The sequence below is a fragment of the Manis javanica genome, chromosome 4 (genome assembly GCF_040802235.1).
Source record: "Manis javanica isolate MJ-LG chromosome 4, MJ_LKY, whole genome shotgun sequence".
Classification (NCBI taxonomy): domain Eukaryota; kingdom Metazoa; phylum Chordata; class Mammalia; order Pholidota; family Manidae; genus Manis; species Manis javanica.
This window is the reverse complement of record NC_133159.1, coordinates 107,512,676-107,528,515: the sequence shown is the minus strand read 5'-3', so window position 1 is coordinate 107,528,515 and position 15,840 is coordinate 107,512,676. Positions and strand designations below refer to the sequence as shown.

Here is a 15,840-nt window from a genome sequence, read left to right as displayed (position 1 = left end):
ATTGTCAGGGAGATAAACTTCTCTCCACCCGAGAGGATGTGCAAATGCACTAAATCCAGGCGAGATACTCTGGAAATGTTACAATTTTACCTACAAGGGCCCTTCAAAAACCTTGCTTTACAGACTTCTAGTATCCAGAACTATGACAGAATAGATTTCTGCTGTTTTAAGCCACTCAGTTTTGTGGTACTTTTTTTATGGCAGCCCCAAGAAATTAGATTACTAAAATTTTTAAAATGATAGAATTACGTTACTTTTTAAATAAAATTTCCAATTTTTTGAAAAGCCCAGATAGCCCTTCTGCATGGTAATACTTGGCACTAAAATCAAACGTTTTTAACACTTGGACATTAGTCCAAATTGTGTAGCTGCAACACTGTTTTTCCTTATCTGCCCTATTTGGACTTTTTAAATTCTTTGAAGATGAAAGGTCTATCACCTTTTCTTTTTTGCTGGGAAAGTAGTATTTCTCAAATATTTCAAGTTTCAAACTAGTTTGAATAAAAGTATGTCAAACTGACTTATCTGGATGTCTGGAAGTAGTACAGCAGAACTCCAAGGTTGCTGAACTCCATGAGTGGCTCGGTTCTCTGAATCTTCCCCTCAGCTGTGCCCTCCTCAGAGTGTTGTCTGTAATCATTCTTTGCCTTCACATCCACAGAACACTCCTTTTGAAATAAAGAAACTTCTTTCACAAAAGATAAGAGCAATCTACATTCCCCTACTCAGTTACTCAGCTAAATTGCTAACTACATCAGTCTAGATTCCTGAACTAATCAACATGGGAAAGGAGCTGGCTAATCATGCCAACCTAAAAACTGTGGGTTAGAGATCTGTTTTCTAGGAAACGTATGTGGCAGTGGTTCTCAAACTTGAAGCAATTGTCCTCGACCATTGGAGTCACCTGGAGAACTTTTATTAAATCCCCCAATAGCAAGCTGTACCTGAAACCACTTAAATCAGAATTTCTGGGAGTGCCACCCAGACTTCAGCATTTAAAGTTCCCCAGGTGATTACAATGGGCAGTTAAGTTTCAGACCCACTCACATAAGATTAGGTGGAGTCCACAATGAAAATCAGGATAATATTAGAGAAACAGGAGAAAAATAAATACTACATAGTTAATAGTATACATTATATGACCATCAACTACGAAGTCAAACTTCATGGCAAATATATAATAAAGTCTTGAAGAAAACTTTATGGAAACAACACATAAGGAGAAAATAAAGTATAGGAGAATACTTTAAGGTGAGAGCCCTTCACCCCCCCCCCCCCCCTTGCTGTGTGTGTTCAGAGGTAATCCTTAAAGGCAGATTTATGTTCTCTCTTTTTGCTGAGCCTTACAGGCATCTCTCAAACTGCTAACTCCTTATATCTACTTGAATATCAAGTTTCTCCAATTTAGATCACAACTCTGCATCACTCTTCAATACCCCAACCTATACCTCTCCTCCCAGTATTCGATCCTAATTAACAGCGCCAGAAATTCAGGCCAAAAACCTAGGAATTCACTCTTGTCTTAAAGCATGTTCATCAAAACCGATCAATTGTACTTCGAAAATATAAGCTTAACCCAAACATTACTTACCATCTCATTACTGTACTATACTTCGTCTACATTACCCAGTGATTTCATAATGCTTTAGCATGCATCGGCATCACCCAGAGGCCTTAACAATTATTGGGGTATGAAACTTTCATTTTTAATGAATTCTCAGGTAGTGCTGATGTCGTTCTGCACGCCAGACTTTCCACTGCTCTAGACCACAGCACTGCAATCGCATCCTAATTGGTTTGTTTCTGGCGTGGACAGCCTGGGCCCTATCATTCACGGGGCACACTGAGTAACCTATTCAGATACTTGCCACAGTCAAACCACTTCCCAAAGCACTATGAACCAACTCTCGTGCCATTCTACCCCGTTTACAATTCCCCAGCCAGACACGCTTAAGTGTAAACATTCATACTTAAGGAGTATGAACTCAAACGTAAAGCGTTTTGTAGAAGAGAAAGCGGAAAATCAAAGGAGGTAGCAAAAGACCATACAGAGGGAGGCAGCTTCTTTCACTGAGAAGGTGGGTGGCTCTGAAAAGAGCCTTTGGAGTCAAGCGGCCGGCGAGTCGCGCGAGCGCCATGTCCCGGCGGGGACTCACTTGGAGCTGGTGTACTTGGTGACCGCCTTGGTGCCCTCGGACACGGCATGCTTGGCCAGCTCGCCGGGCAGCAGCAGGCGCACGGCCGTCTGGATCTCCCGGGACGTGATGGTGGAGCGCTTGTTGTAATGCGCCAGGCGGGACGCCTCGCCCGCGATGCGCTCGAAGATGTCGTTGACGAACGAGTTCATGATGCCCATGGCCTTAGACGAGATGCCGGTGTCGGGGTGCACCTGCTTCAGCACCTTGTACACGTAGATGGAGTAGCTCTCCTTGCGGCTGCGCTTGCGCTTCCTGCCGTCCTTCTTCTGGGCTTTGGTGACCGCTTTCTTCGAGCCCTTCTTGGGCGCGGGAGCGGATTTTGCCGGCTCCGGCATAGCGGTGAAGCTCGGGCAGCCGAGACGACCGGGAACGCAAACAAAACGGTAGAACCAAGGCTGCCGGAAGCGACTCGGTACTTAGAAAGGCTGCACGCAAATTAAGGTTCTGATTACGCTGCGCTGTGATTGGCGAGTTTTCGGTGGCGCTCCTGCGAGGGAGACGGGATTATGTAAATTAAGGATTCTGGCTGAGCTACTCCATTGGTCAACAGGGCAAAGCTCTGCTTTAGCCAATCAAAGTGCACCGTAGACAATCGCCGTTCTGCCTATAAAAAGGTGAGGCGGGGCGGCCGAGGGCGACACTCTTGGTTGCCAGGGGGCTGGGTTTCTGTTCGCAAGTGACTGGCGCCGTTATGTCTGGCCGTGGCAAGCAAGGAGGTAAGGCCCGTGCTAAGGCCAAGTCGCGCTCGTCCCGCGCCGGCCTTCAGTTCCCGGTAGGGCGAGTGCACCGCCTGCTGCGTAAAGGCAACTACGCTGAGCGGGTAGGGGCCGGCGCGCCGGTCTACATGGCAGCGGTGCTCGAGTACCTGACGGCGGAAATCCTGGAGCTGGCGGGCAACGCGGCCCGAGACAACAAGAAGACGCGCATCATCCCCCGTCATCTCCAGCTGGCCATCCGCAACGACGAGGAGCTGAACAAGCTGTTGGGCAAAGTCACCATCGCCCAGGGCGGCGTTTTGCCCAACATCCAGGCAGTGTTGCTGCCTAAGAAGACGGAGAGTCACCACAAGGCGAAGGGCAAGTGAGGCTAGAGCGTCCGGAAGGAAGCCCATGCAGCCCCCGTCTCAAAAGGGGCGCCTGTGAAATCAAAAGGCTCTTTTAAGAGCCACCCACTCCTTCAGATGGAGAGTTGTAAACGGTAGCCACGCTCAATTCCTTTTCTCTCACTGGCGAGTGTCGAGGCCGGACGTGGGGGCGGTGTTATTTGCCCTCTACTCCCAAGCCGCTCTCCCCCCATCTCGTCTTGAACACTTTAGCCATCTTCATTTTGTTTTGTCGGGTCGTTAAGCGGTATTTAATGTAGGTAAAGGCGCCGACGCCTTAGCCGTGCGCGCCTCCCCGAGTTGCTGCCGAGGCACTCGCCTAACGCGCGCGCACAGCACGTACACCCCAGACGGTGGGACAGCCAGCAGTTTTGGCGAGTGTGGCTGACCTTGGGTCTAGGCTCGGCTTTTTTCGTTTAAAACACGGAATCTTGCGCCCCGGGGCGGGGATGGGGTGGGAGAGGGAGCGGACAACCTTCCGATCCGAAAGGCGGGAAAAAACGATGCGTCAGACAGGGCAGGTAAGGTAAGCGAACTCCGGAAGAGTAGCAAGGCGTTCTGCCGGCAAGGGACAAACAGAAGATCTGGGGTTCGTTTCAGTTCGGCAGCTGCAAAGTGAGGGAAGGAAGAGGGTATCGCGGATAGCGTGTTAATCCAAGGGAGTGTGGGGCTGAGGAGTGAACCCTGACGCAGCTGGGATCGAAAAGGAGGGACTCTGGCCTCGAACGAAAGGGAAAACAAGGTAGGGAACAGCCCCTGGCAAACGGCAGAAGTGGAAAGTGGGGTGGGGCGGGGCGGCGTGGGGTGGGGTGGGGTGGGCGGGCGGGATAGGGAGGATTGAACCCAAACCAATCAGTGGTGCGGTGTCGATGACGTCACAGCCAATCGCCCGCCAGCGCGGGACTTTCAATTGTTGTCCCGCCCAATGGGGAAAAGACTGTGCCTATAAAGACCGCTGCCTGGGCCTGCACCTCGTTAGTCTCCCTGCGCAGCTTGTGGTTTAGTGTGCCATGGCCCGCACAAAGCAGACCGCCCGCAAGTCGACCGGTGGCAAGGCTCCGCGGAAGCAGCTGGCCACCAAGGCGGCCCGCAAGAGCGCGCCGGCCACGGGCGGCGTGAAGAAGCCGCACCGCTACCGGCCGGGCACCGTGGCCCTGCGGGAGATACGGCGCTACCAAAAGTCTACCGAGCTGCTGATCCGCAAGCTGCCCTTCCAGAGGCTGGTGCGCGAGATCGCGCAGGACTTCAAGACGGACCTGCGCTTCCAGAGTTCCGCCGTGATGGCGCTGCAGGAGGCGAGCGAGGCCTACCTGGTGGGGCTGTTCGAAGACACAAACCTGTGCGCCATCCACGCCAAGCGCGTGACCATCATGCCCAAAGACATCCAGCTAGCCCGCCGCATCCGCGGGGAGCGGGCTTAGAAAGTGCGCTCTCGCCTCGAGGTTCCATCATATCCAAAGGCTCTTTTCAGAGCCACCCACAAGCAGCACTTGGAAGAAGCTGTGCCTACACGCTCTGTGTGCGCCCTTAGGGCGTACTGCTCTATGCGCCGGGAGGGGAGGGCATTGGAGCGGGGGAGGTAAGACGTTGGTCTCCCAGCAGATAAGACCAAAGGCCAGGCGTCAGGCATAGCCGCCTTCTGGGGTCCGCTCTGACCTTTGCACAGGAGTTCGGTCAGCCGCTTGCGTGACCTGGACTGCCGGGGTCGCCGCGCCGCTGCTTTTCCTGGGTTCGCCGCCTTCCGAGGCGGCTGTGGGCCGGCCCTCCCGCCGCAGCGGGCTCGCGCGCTTCCGTGTTCAGGCGCTTTTTCGCACGACTAAATTACAAACACGGCACGGTCGGCAGGAGCCTCGGTGTCGACGATGGGCTGAGACCCGGAGGAGTCACTAGGGGACGCACGGCCTGGCCTCAGCGGCGCAGAGCTGCGCGCCCGCGACCTCCTGCCCCACCCCACACCCGGAAGTAGCCCCACCCCGAGCGGCTCTCCTGCTGGGAAGGGGAGATCGCCGCCTTCCTGTCGCCGGGTTTCGGCCGGGTCAAGTTCGGAATTTCTGCGCTCGGGTGTCGGTGATTACCCCGCTTCTCTGGCCGTTTGGGGTATCACTGCCTACTCGGCTCCTAGGCAAAATCCGACGGTGAGGGCGTGTGGGTAAAATTGTATTTCCAGAGTATCTCGCCTGGCTTTAGTACATCTGCACATCAGTAGGTGTTCAAAGGTGGAGAGAAGTACGGCTTTACTGCGTTTGCATCATTCCTCAGGGGTGGAGAGAAGTTATTCTCCATTTCGCTGTACGCGAAAGGGGAGGGGAGGGCCGGTTTTGCTTCTGCTGGAGCAGGAAAGCGTGAAGGGTCCCCGGACTGCGCTTTGTAAGCAATAAACGGATTTTCTAACTTTATTCCTCCCTTTGACTCGTTTCGGTTTTTAGAGCCGTGGTTTCCTTTCCCCGGACTTACAGGGCGGCACAGTAGGGTGTGTGGACAGACCTTGACTGGGTCTTGATCGGACCGTTCCTTGCGGTTGTCCACAGGAGTACTCTGTCCAGGCGTTGGCAAATAAATACCTTTGACCTGTGTCTGGATTTCCTCACCAGACTTGGTATTTCTCTACGTGTTTTTTTTCTTTTCTTTTCTTTTTCCTTTCAGTCGCGGGAACTCTTGTTTTCAGGTACTTGAGGGATTATGTAGAGAAAGCATAGATGGACGGCTCTGAATTCAAGTTCTCGGGAAGAGACATCAAACAGGCAGAACATGGTCTTCCTTTGGGGAGATGAATTTCCCCACTATTGGGAAATAGTGAGGGTGGAGGCCTTAGGAGTGATTCTTGTACCATTTGGGAGGTGGAAGTGCAAGGCCTCTTAGTGGGTTTGGGGGAGTAGGGCAGGGTCTTGCAGAGCCCATCTCCGCAGAGCTCAGTTACAAAGGCTGTACATGACTTTAGAGAACACCTCTTCTCAACCGTCTAAGTCACTTATTCGGACCCAGAAGAGGCCAAGGCATGTTTTCTGTTTTGTCTCGGCACAGTGACCAGGTTAAAAGCATTCATTGCAGAGATCAGTGAGAATTCACAGAGGGCGAGAAGGAGAAAGGAAAGAAACTTTGGCTTTTAAAGCTCCCAGTACCTCTCCTGAGATGTGTCAGAAAAGAGGAAAGCAGTGTAGGGACTGCGGCCCCCTATTAAAGGTTGCCACATTTTTCTGCTCCAGAGTCACAGCAATTTTCAGAGCATGCCTCTGGGTCTCTCTCTGTTCAGGCCCTCGTTCTCTGCTTGGGCCCCCAAATGCAGGATGGGTCTGTTAGGAAGGAAAGGACTCGGCTCGGTGTCACAGGGAAGTCAGATATAGTGAGACGAGACGAGAGACCAAAGTCAAGAAAGCAAAGTAAGTTTTAATACAGTCTGCATAGAGTAACAGAGCGGGCCTCCCTAAGGTGAGACAGGCAGGCGTGGATGCTCATTCTGAGGTTTCTTTTCTGTGGTTTTTGGCAGGGCAGAGAGGTCCCCAATTGACAGCTGTCGGCTCTCTAGGCTTATTCTGATTGGCGAAATGGGGACAGGGGCTGTGCTGTGCCTGTGCCTCTGATGTTTCTTATCATCTGGGGGGACCCTGGACATTTCCTGAGTCGCTCTTGGACCCCGTGGCTTCATCTGATTAACTCTCTGAGTCATTTCTGGCTCCCTGGTTCCATTTGATCAACTCCTTGAGCCATCTTTGGGGAGCCCTTTCTCCTTTCCATCTCGCTCATTTCTGTCTTTCTGCCTAACAGGTCCACGGGCCTGGGCCTGTACTCTCTGACTTGAGAAGTAGCAACTTTGCACCCATCAATCTCATCCAGCCTTGTGGCAAACCGTTCAGGAACAGAGGAACATAGGGCTTTCTGAGGTACATTCTGAGGCTCTCAAGTGAGTGACTTGTCCAGCACCTTTGGCCCAAGAGCAGCTAAACCAGACCTTTTGGAACCTGCGATGTTAGTGTCAGGTGTCAGTCCTCTACAGCCTCTTCCTGCCCTGCCCCCCAAATCACAGTACTTTAACTTACCAGTCTGAGCACCTCTGACATCCAGGAAGTCTCCCTGTCTGGATCCCAAAGGGAAATTTAGTGGCATTGTTGATGTATTCCTGTCACTGTAAAGGCCTACCATCAGCAATCTTTCAAATCCACTTGGGAGACCTGCATAAACTGAGTTCATCGATACGAGATAATGACTTAAAATGTGAGTTTTAGTATTTAATCATTTCTGTACTTAAATGATTCTTTACTCTCAGTTGAGAGTTAAAGGATAATTAAGGACACAGTAAATACATGCTCTTCCTCTAATAATTAGCTTCTGCATGGCCAGTGTGGCTGCAGGAAAAGTCCACCCTGAATCTTGGAATTTTCAGAAATGAAAGACAGTCTTTGTACAGATTTTAATTCTGCCTTAGGGTTGTAGGGGACGGGTGTGTGTGTGTGTGTGTGTGTGTGTGTGTGTGTGTGTGTGCGCGCGCGCGCGCACGTGCATGTGTGTCTGTGTGTGTCTGTGTGTCTGTGTGTGTGCCGCTCTTTGGGTTCACACCCTCTCCTGGTCATTCCTATCTTTAGCCAGGTCCCCATGTCAGTTTTCTCCTGTTCTCCACTTCTCTAGGCCTGTCTCGTTTCACCCATGCTGGCCTGGCCTTGGCCGTTGCTTTTTTTTTTTTTCTCTCTGCAACTCAGGTGAGATCACAGATTCCTTGCTTTCCATATCTCTGTCTCTCTACTGAGAGCTCCCAAAACGTCTATCTTCTGCTGAGACCCCTATCCTGAACTCTACACCAATATTTCTAACTGCCCCATGGCCAAGTCCTTCTGGGTGGATAATAGGCGCTTCAAAATCAGTTTATTTCCAGAACTGCATCATTTTGCTCTCCAAGACCATTTCTCTCCCGTCCGTATTTCCCATCTTACTGAAAGACACCCTCATCCCTCCATCTGTTCAGGTCAGAAGTTCCCTCCTCTTTTCCTTGGTCCAAATCTCATGAGTCAACCAATTTTCAGGCCATGAAATCTACTTGCTGACTTTCAATTCTATTGCCCTCTCCATCCATGGTCCCTGCCTTAACTGATGCCCTCACCAGCTCTGATCTAGAGGATTAAATATTCAACTTAGATTCTCTGCTCTGCCACTAAGCTTCCACTCTATGTGAGAGCTATCTTTTTAAAAACGTATCTCTTGCGCCTGTCACCCTCTTGCTTAAAATTTGTCCACTTTGTTCCCATTCCCTTCAGAATAAAGTCCACCTTCTTTTGCATGGCAGTTCTCAGCAGCGGAGGTACATAGCTAGTAGGGACTCGGAGTAAGACAGACCTGAACGTGAATCCTGGCCTTGCCCGTATTAACATCACTTCAGCAAGTAAATCTCTGTAGGCCTCACTTTTCCCATTTGTAAAATGGAGACAATAGCATCTTGCTAATAGTGTTATTAGAAATATTAAAAGTGACAATTCCTATAAGGTAGTAAAAAATGTCTGGTCCAGAATAAGCGTTCAATTTATTTTAGCAACTGTATTAATAGTTATTAAATTTAAAAGACCCCAGTAATAATTACTTCAATATACATCTAGTTCCTGGTGTATCTCAGAGCCGCCACAGGTTTCAGTTGCTCTACCAGCTGAACAAGTAGGTTCTAGACCCACAGAACATCTGCAGTCCCAGGTATACAGTGTCTTCACACATTCCATTTCTTTTGTCTAGAATGCCCTCCCCTTTTTGTAGCCCTGAGAAGCCCTGCTTCAAGACCCAGCCTTTGCAGCCCTTCCTTCCATTTCTCCTCTTTGGGCCCTCCTCGTTGCCTCTCCCGCTTTTATCCTATTCCCTGCCCCCAGCACTGGGCTGGCAGTATTCCAGGGAGGGAATCAGGGTGAGGATTTGTCCTTGGTCATCCCTGTGGCACCAGTGCCAACCCAAGCAGTGCCTGACACCCCGTAGGTGGTCAGGAAATGCTTGGCAAAGGGCCGGATTCACCTGCCTTCTCACTCTTTGCCTTCCAGGAGGGAGTTGGGCACAACATGCCCCCGGCTCATGGGGTCCTTGAAGTTACAGACCAAGAGCAGGCCTGGACCGGACCTCTGGGTAGAGCTTCCAAGTTCCATGGGGGTCCTGGAACAAAGGAGCAGGAAAACTGCCCATGGGCGGGGTGTCTGGAAAGGCCAGGCGTCCCTTGAATGGCCACAGTCCCAGACTTAGCCCGCTCCTGGTGATGGTAACTGAGAAAAGAGTTCACTGAGCTACATGCCCCCCACCAGTGCTCCTATAAGGTAGTAAAAAATGTCTGGTCCAGAATAAGCGTTCAATTTATTTTAGCAACTGTATTAATAGTTATTAAATTTAAAAGACCCCAGTAATAATTACTTCAATATACATCTAGTTCCTGGTGTATCTCAGAGCCGCCACAGGTTTCAGTTGCTCAGGTTTCTGTTCCTGAATGCAGATGATCCGGGAGGCGTGTCTGTTTTACTATCCCCAAAGACATCCAATTCAGCCCAGCTGACAGGATCTTTTGGGGATGTGGCAGGTGGTTGGGGTGCAATCAGGAGCAGAGAGTGGAGTATACATAAAGAGAGGTGGAAAGAGGAGGAAGGATGGCAGAGGAAAGAAAGGGGATGGGAACAGAAGTCTAGGGTCCTCGCTGCTATGAACGGGGGCTGAGGCCTGAGGCCCCTTGCGGTGGAGAGGGAAGGGCTAGCGCTCCTGACCCCTAACCAGGAAAAGGCTCCCAAGAAAAAAGCCTGGGATCTCCATTTCCTCATGCGTAAGGCAGGGTTATAATTGCACCCACTTCAGGATTGCTATGAGGACGAAAAGAGATAATATCATCCACACAAAGTGCTCAGAACAGAGTCTTGCATGTGGTTGTAAGTCAATATCAACAGCATGGTTAACACTGATGATGTAGATATTAATGACATTAATACAAATAGTTGCAAATCCCAATAACAGCCGTGTCATGGAGAAAAAAAGAACGACACACACATACAAATTGGGTAATTTAGACTGGCTTTTAGACCATGTGGCTCAGACAGTAGGAAAAAGAAAGGTCGCTAGATACCTTAGGGTTCATCTTTTACTCACGACCTCTCATTCAGTTTCACCATAACCCTGGGAGGAAGGAGTTTTGTTTTATTTTAATTCCTGTTGAATAGTTGAAGAAACTAAACCTGGTGAGGGAGATACACCTGGGAAAGTGGGTCACCCAGCCCAGCCAAAAGATAACTGGAGGTGGAAATGGGTCCTTGTGCTTTGCTTTGCTTTTTTTTTTTTTTTTATTTATTTTTTTTATTTTGTTATCATTAATCTACAATTACATGAAGAACATTATGTTTACTAGGCTCCCCCCTTCACCAAGTCCCCCACCCCCGACAAACCCCATTACAGTCACTGTCCATCAGCGTAGCAAGATGTTGTAGAATCACTACTTGTCTTCTCGTGTGCTGCACAGCCCTCCCTGTGCCCCCCACCCCCCATATTATACATGCTAATCATAATACCCCCTTTCTTCTTCCCTGCCCTTATCCCTCCCTACCCTCCCATTCTCCCCAGTCCCTTTCCCTTTGGTAACTGTTAGTCCATTCTGGGGTTCTGTGATTCTGCTGCTGTTTTGTTCCTTCAGTTTTTCTTTGTTCTTATACTCCACATATGAGTGAAAACATTTGGTATTTGTCTTTCTCTGCCTGGCTTATTTCACTGAGCATAATACCCTCTAGCTCCATCCATGTTGTTGCAAATGGTAGGATTTGTTTTCTTCTTATGGCTGTATAATATTACATTGTGTATATGTACCACATCTTCTTTATCCATTCGTCTACTGATGGACACTTAGGTTGCTTCCATTTCTTGGCTATTGTAAATAGTGCTGCGATAAACATAGGGGTGCATCTGTCTTTTTCTAACTGGGCTGCCGCATTCTTAGGGTAAATTCCTAGAGGTGGAATTCCTGGGTCAAATGGTATGTCTATTTTGAGCTTTTTGAGGAACCTCCATACTGATTTCCACAATGGCTGAACTAATTTACATTCCCACCAGCAGTGTAGGAGGCTTCCCCTTTCTCCACAACCTCGCCAACATTTGTTGTTGTTTGTCTTTTGGATGGTAGCCATCCTTACTGGTGTGAGGTGATATATCTCATTGTGGTTTTAATTTGCATTTCTCTGATAACTAGCGATGTGGAGCATCTTTTCATGTGTCTGTTGGCCATCCGAATTTCTTCTTTGGAGAACTGTCTGTTCAGCTCCTCTGCCCATGTTTTAATTGGATTATTTGCTTTTTGTTTGTTGAGGTGCGTGAGCTCTTTAATATATTTTGGATGTCAACCCTTTATCAGATCTGTCATTTACGAATATATTCTCCCATACTGTAGGGTACCTTTTTGTTCTATTGATGGTGTCCTTTGCTGTACAGAAGCTTTTCAACTTGATGTAGCCCCACTTGTTCGTTTTTGCTTTTGTTTTCCTTGCCCGGGGAGATATGTTCATGAAGAAGTCGCTCATGTTTATGTCCAAGAGATTTTTGCCTATGTTTTTTTCTACGAGTTTTACGGTTTCATGACTTACATTCAGGTCTTTGATCCATTTTGAATTTACTTCTGTGTATGGGGTTAGACAGTGATCCAGTTTCATTCTCTTGCATGTAGCTGTCCAGTTTTGCCAGCACCATCTGTTGAAGAGACTGTCATTTCCCCAGTGTATGTCCATGGCTCCTTTATCGTATATTAATTGACCATATACGTTTGGGTTAATGTCTGGAGTCTCTAATCTGTTCCACTGGTCTGTGGCTCTGTTCTTGTGCCAGTACCAAATTGTCTTGATTACCATGGTTTTGTAGTAGAGCTTGACGATGGGGAGTGAGATTCCCCCCACTTTATTCTTCTTTCTCAGGATTACTTTGGCTATTCGGGGTCTTTTGCTTTGCTTTTTGTTTTAGATGCATGGTTTCAGAAGAAAATGTAATAGTTAAATACAGAGATATATACAGTATCCCTATACATGTACAATAACTCTCTGTCTGATCTCTACTGACTCCAGACTACAGTAAGATATAATCATATATTCAGAAAGATAATTTTTTTTCACTTGGGATGCATCTTTTCAATAGGATTTTCAATGCTATTCTGTTTCATTAAGAAAGATACTGTCTCCCATTTTCTAAATTGATGTTCCCACCTGCTAATGGATCACACAATCTGCAACTGAAAACCACTGCAATAGAGATTATTACAAAGTACAAAGTAACGTCACCACTCAAGTTAAAAATCGTTATTTTGTTCAACAGGAATCTGGACATCTATTCATACCTGGAAGCCTGTGTATGAGTTTGCAGAAGTGGGAACCAGGTCTTTAAGCTCTGTGAGGAGAAGACATGTACTACAATAGAAGGGCTGTAGTAGGTAGCAGAGAAAGGTGCAGATGAGTGATCTGGAAGTTCAGAGGGAAAGGGTCATTCTAAGTGAGAAAACCATGGCACTCTTCCTGTGGGAGAACTTGGGATAGGGCAGGGAGTCTAATCCAGGCAGAGGAGCCAGAAGAAAAAAACAACACACAGGGAGAATTGTGAGTGGCGGCTGCTCCACAGGGTGGGCCAAAGCCAGGAATGGGGAGTGACTTTTCAGTAGTGGGGACTTTGAGGCCAGCTTAATGGGGGTTTTGGATGCCAAACTGGGGAGGGAATAGATTTTACTCTACAAACAGTGCAGGGGGAACAATGATAAAAGTAGAGGCAAAAAAATTTAACATGTAGAGATGCTCAAGTATAAGTAATCAGAGAAAGACAAATTAAAGCAAAACTAAGATGCTGCTTTACACTGGGTCCTCAGGAAAACATTGGAAAGCTGAATAACGTCAAGGGTTGGTAGGAATGGAGGCTTAGGTGGTTGGTGCCCTGCTGATGGGGTGTGGAGAAAAGCAGCCATTCTGAAGGGCAGCCTGGCACTTGGGCCAATGAATGACACACATCGTAGGGACCAGCAATTCTGTTGCTGGATATTTATCCAAAAGAAATTCTCACACAGATCTATTGGGTAACATGACAAGGGTGATGGGACGTTAGAAACGATGTGGGCATTCATCGCTGTGAGGGTGTATAGGGAAAATGTGGTGCATTCACTCCAGGGAGGACTCCGCAGCAGTAAGAGACAGAGGATTAAACAGACACCTAACGAGGGCAGATCTTAAAAACATAGTTCTGAGGGAAATAAAGTAATACATGGAGTGAGACTTAATACTATTCATGTACATTAAAAATACATTAATATGTTTTGCAATCATATATAGAAACAAAAAAATAATTTAACCACAGTAGACTTTTTCTGTGTGTGGGGTAAGGGAAAGGTCAGGAAATGAGGGGGGAGGACCAATCAGAGGTAGGGCCTTAAGCAGGTGGGTAGCAAATCAGAACCGTGTATATAAAGAAGGTGAAGGAGTCAGAGGCAAGCAGCCCCTGAGGCAGGAGGCCAAGCCACAAGGCAACAGAGACATGGCAGATGAGAGGTGCCGATGGCGAGAAGAACAAGGGAACCGGCCACAGCAGTGGACTGGAGGGAAAGCTTTGACGTTATTGCACATAGAAGGTTGCCCGGACCTGGATGGCGGAAGGGACAGAGTGAGGTTGCTGGGGCAAAAACTAATCAAAGGTGTCTCAAGACCTTCCCGCTCACCCAAGTGACCGGGAGGATGGTGCCACTGTCAGTGGATAGGCTGCCTGGGACAGGGAGCTGCTGAAGAGTTCTCTTCAGGCCACATGTCAGAGCTGTCAACAGGCACTGGCAAGTGGCCGTGTCCTTCAGGAAGCGGAGAGTGTTGATCTGGAGGCAGAACTAGAGACCCCACTGAATTCTCTCATCTGCCCACTGGAGCCAGAGGAACCCCTGAGAGTCCCTGGGAAGAGCTTATAAAGAGGTGGCCCAAAGGACAAGCCTCTGAGCTTGTTTTGCTCAAGGCTTTTCTTTGCTTGGCTTGCTCAATTGCATAAATATCTACACCACTTAGAGACTTGGTGGGGAAAGGAAGCTAGAGTAGAGTTTTGTCCTGAAACCAGAGGAAAAATATGATGAGGAAACTGAACCAGATGGTTTCTTGGGTCCTTTCCAGCACCGATATTGTATGGTTCTATTAAAAGAATATGGCATAGGTATTAAAGATCCCCAGATTATTTGTGATTTGCAGATTTTAGACAAATCTTTTAGTAAGATTCAGGAGCATCATAGTGTATCAGAGAATGCCAAGTTGTTTAAATTGCATAAACATTAGTTTCTTGCTTTGTAAAACAGGCATAACATTTTCCACTTGGGGTTGTTCTGAAGAGTTGAAATGCTGCATAGCAGGTATTAAATAGATGGGAACCATCACTCATTATTCTTTTATTTAAAAATTAATTGAAATTGAGGAGAGGTGTCCAAATTAAATCCAAATGACTACTTCAAGTCTAGGGGAACCAGGGATTTCTGTGCCTCCTCCCATCACCATCTATTTTCCCAATTGTCTTCAATCCTGCTGCCACCGTTCTTCACCAGGGCTCCCTATGGCTTCCAACAGCCTCCTAACTGGATTCAGTTTCTCGTTCTCTGCCCCTGTTTACTCTAGCTGGCATACCTCAGCCAGACTAACCTTCCCAGAATATAGCTCTCAACTTGCTCAGAATCAATAAAGGTCTCCAAGTTTCGTTCTGTTGAGTCTAATCTCGTCTCCCTAGTTTCAAGAGTGTCTTGCCAATGGGTTTCAGCCCCGGGCAAGCTCACTATGGATTCAGTAAGACAATGGAACGTTGCTGGGGTAAAAGGGCTTATTACCCGGCTTTGTTCTCCCTGCAATAGGTCGAGCACTAGAATTAATTAGGTCTGCACCCAGCAGTCTGCAGGTCTGTGATCCTCCTCCATCTCTGCCTCTGCCGGGAGCACTGGGCAGAGCTCGCTATATAGTGACTCAGTCAACCTACAGGTGTGGAAGCAGTAGCCTAGCAGTAGGCCAATTACATCATCAAGTACTTTTAGGTTCAAGTGAGGATCCTGGCCAACTGAGCACTTCAGTTTTTCCCACACAAGGTTCTCCAAGATCCATCTCTTTAGGGTGTGGTTAGCTGTGATATTGTGCTGTATAATAAGAAACATCTATCTAATCTTTGTCCCTGTTCCACACACACACACACACACACACACACACACACACACACACACGTATTTTAAAACTCTATGTCAATCCTTACAAATATAAAAATTATTCTTATTCTGTATCCATCAGCCTCAGTCTTTTTAAAGAATGTGCAGGTTTGCATTTAATGGATATTCATTAATTTATTTACTCAGACTCAATGGATATTTAGGTATTTTCCAGATTTTTGTCACTAAAAATACTGCTGCTATTTATTATCCTTGTGCATATAACTTCTAGTACATTTTTCAGTGTATCTGAAGGGTAACTTTGATAGTTACTGCTAAATCGGCTTCCAAAGTTTTGGTACAACTGACTGTGGACATTAGCCAACTTTTAAGTTTGGTCTGTTTGTTATTTGGTTCTGAATCACATAATCCCTCTCAGA

At 47.8% G+C, this 15,840-nt stretch overlaps 3 protein-coding genes across 3 annotated transcripts; 2 read left to right on the top strand and 1 right to left on the bottom strand.

Annotated features, from left to right (window-relative positions):
• Positions 1-2,079: 2,079 nt before the first annotated feature.
• LOC108387973 (histone H2B type 2-E-like) lies at positions 2,080-2,681 on the bottom strand. The gene has a single exon (XM_073234566.1). It carries the CDS (start codon positions 2,531-2,533, stop codon positions 2,153-2,155), a length of 381 nt encoding a protein of 126 aa, XP_073090667.1. The 5' UTR covers positions 2,534-2,681; the 3' UTR covers positions 2,080-2,152.
• Positions 2,682-2,821: 140 nt separating this feature from the next.
• Positions 2,822-3,369, top strand: LOC140848980 (histone H2A type 2-A). Its single transcript, XM_073234565.1, has one exon. The coding sequence runs from the start codon at positions 2,890-2,892 to the stop codon at positions 3,280-3,282; it is 393 nt and encodes a 130-aa protein (XP_073090666.1). The 5' UTR covers positions 2,822-2,889; the 3' UTR covers positions 3,283-3,369.
• A 758-nt stretch (positions 3,370-4,127) lies between these two features.
• LOC140848979 (histone H3) lies at positions 4,128-5,696 on the top strand. Its single transcript, XM_073234564.1, has one exon. The coding sequence runs from the start codon at positions 4,311-4,313 to the stop codon at positions 4,719-4,721; it is 411 nt and encodes a 136-aa protein (XP_073090665.1). The 5' UTR covers positions 4,128-4,310; the 3' UTR covers positions 4,722-5,696.
• Positions 5,697-15,840: the final 10,144 nt, after the last annotated feature.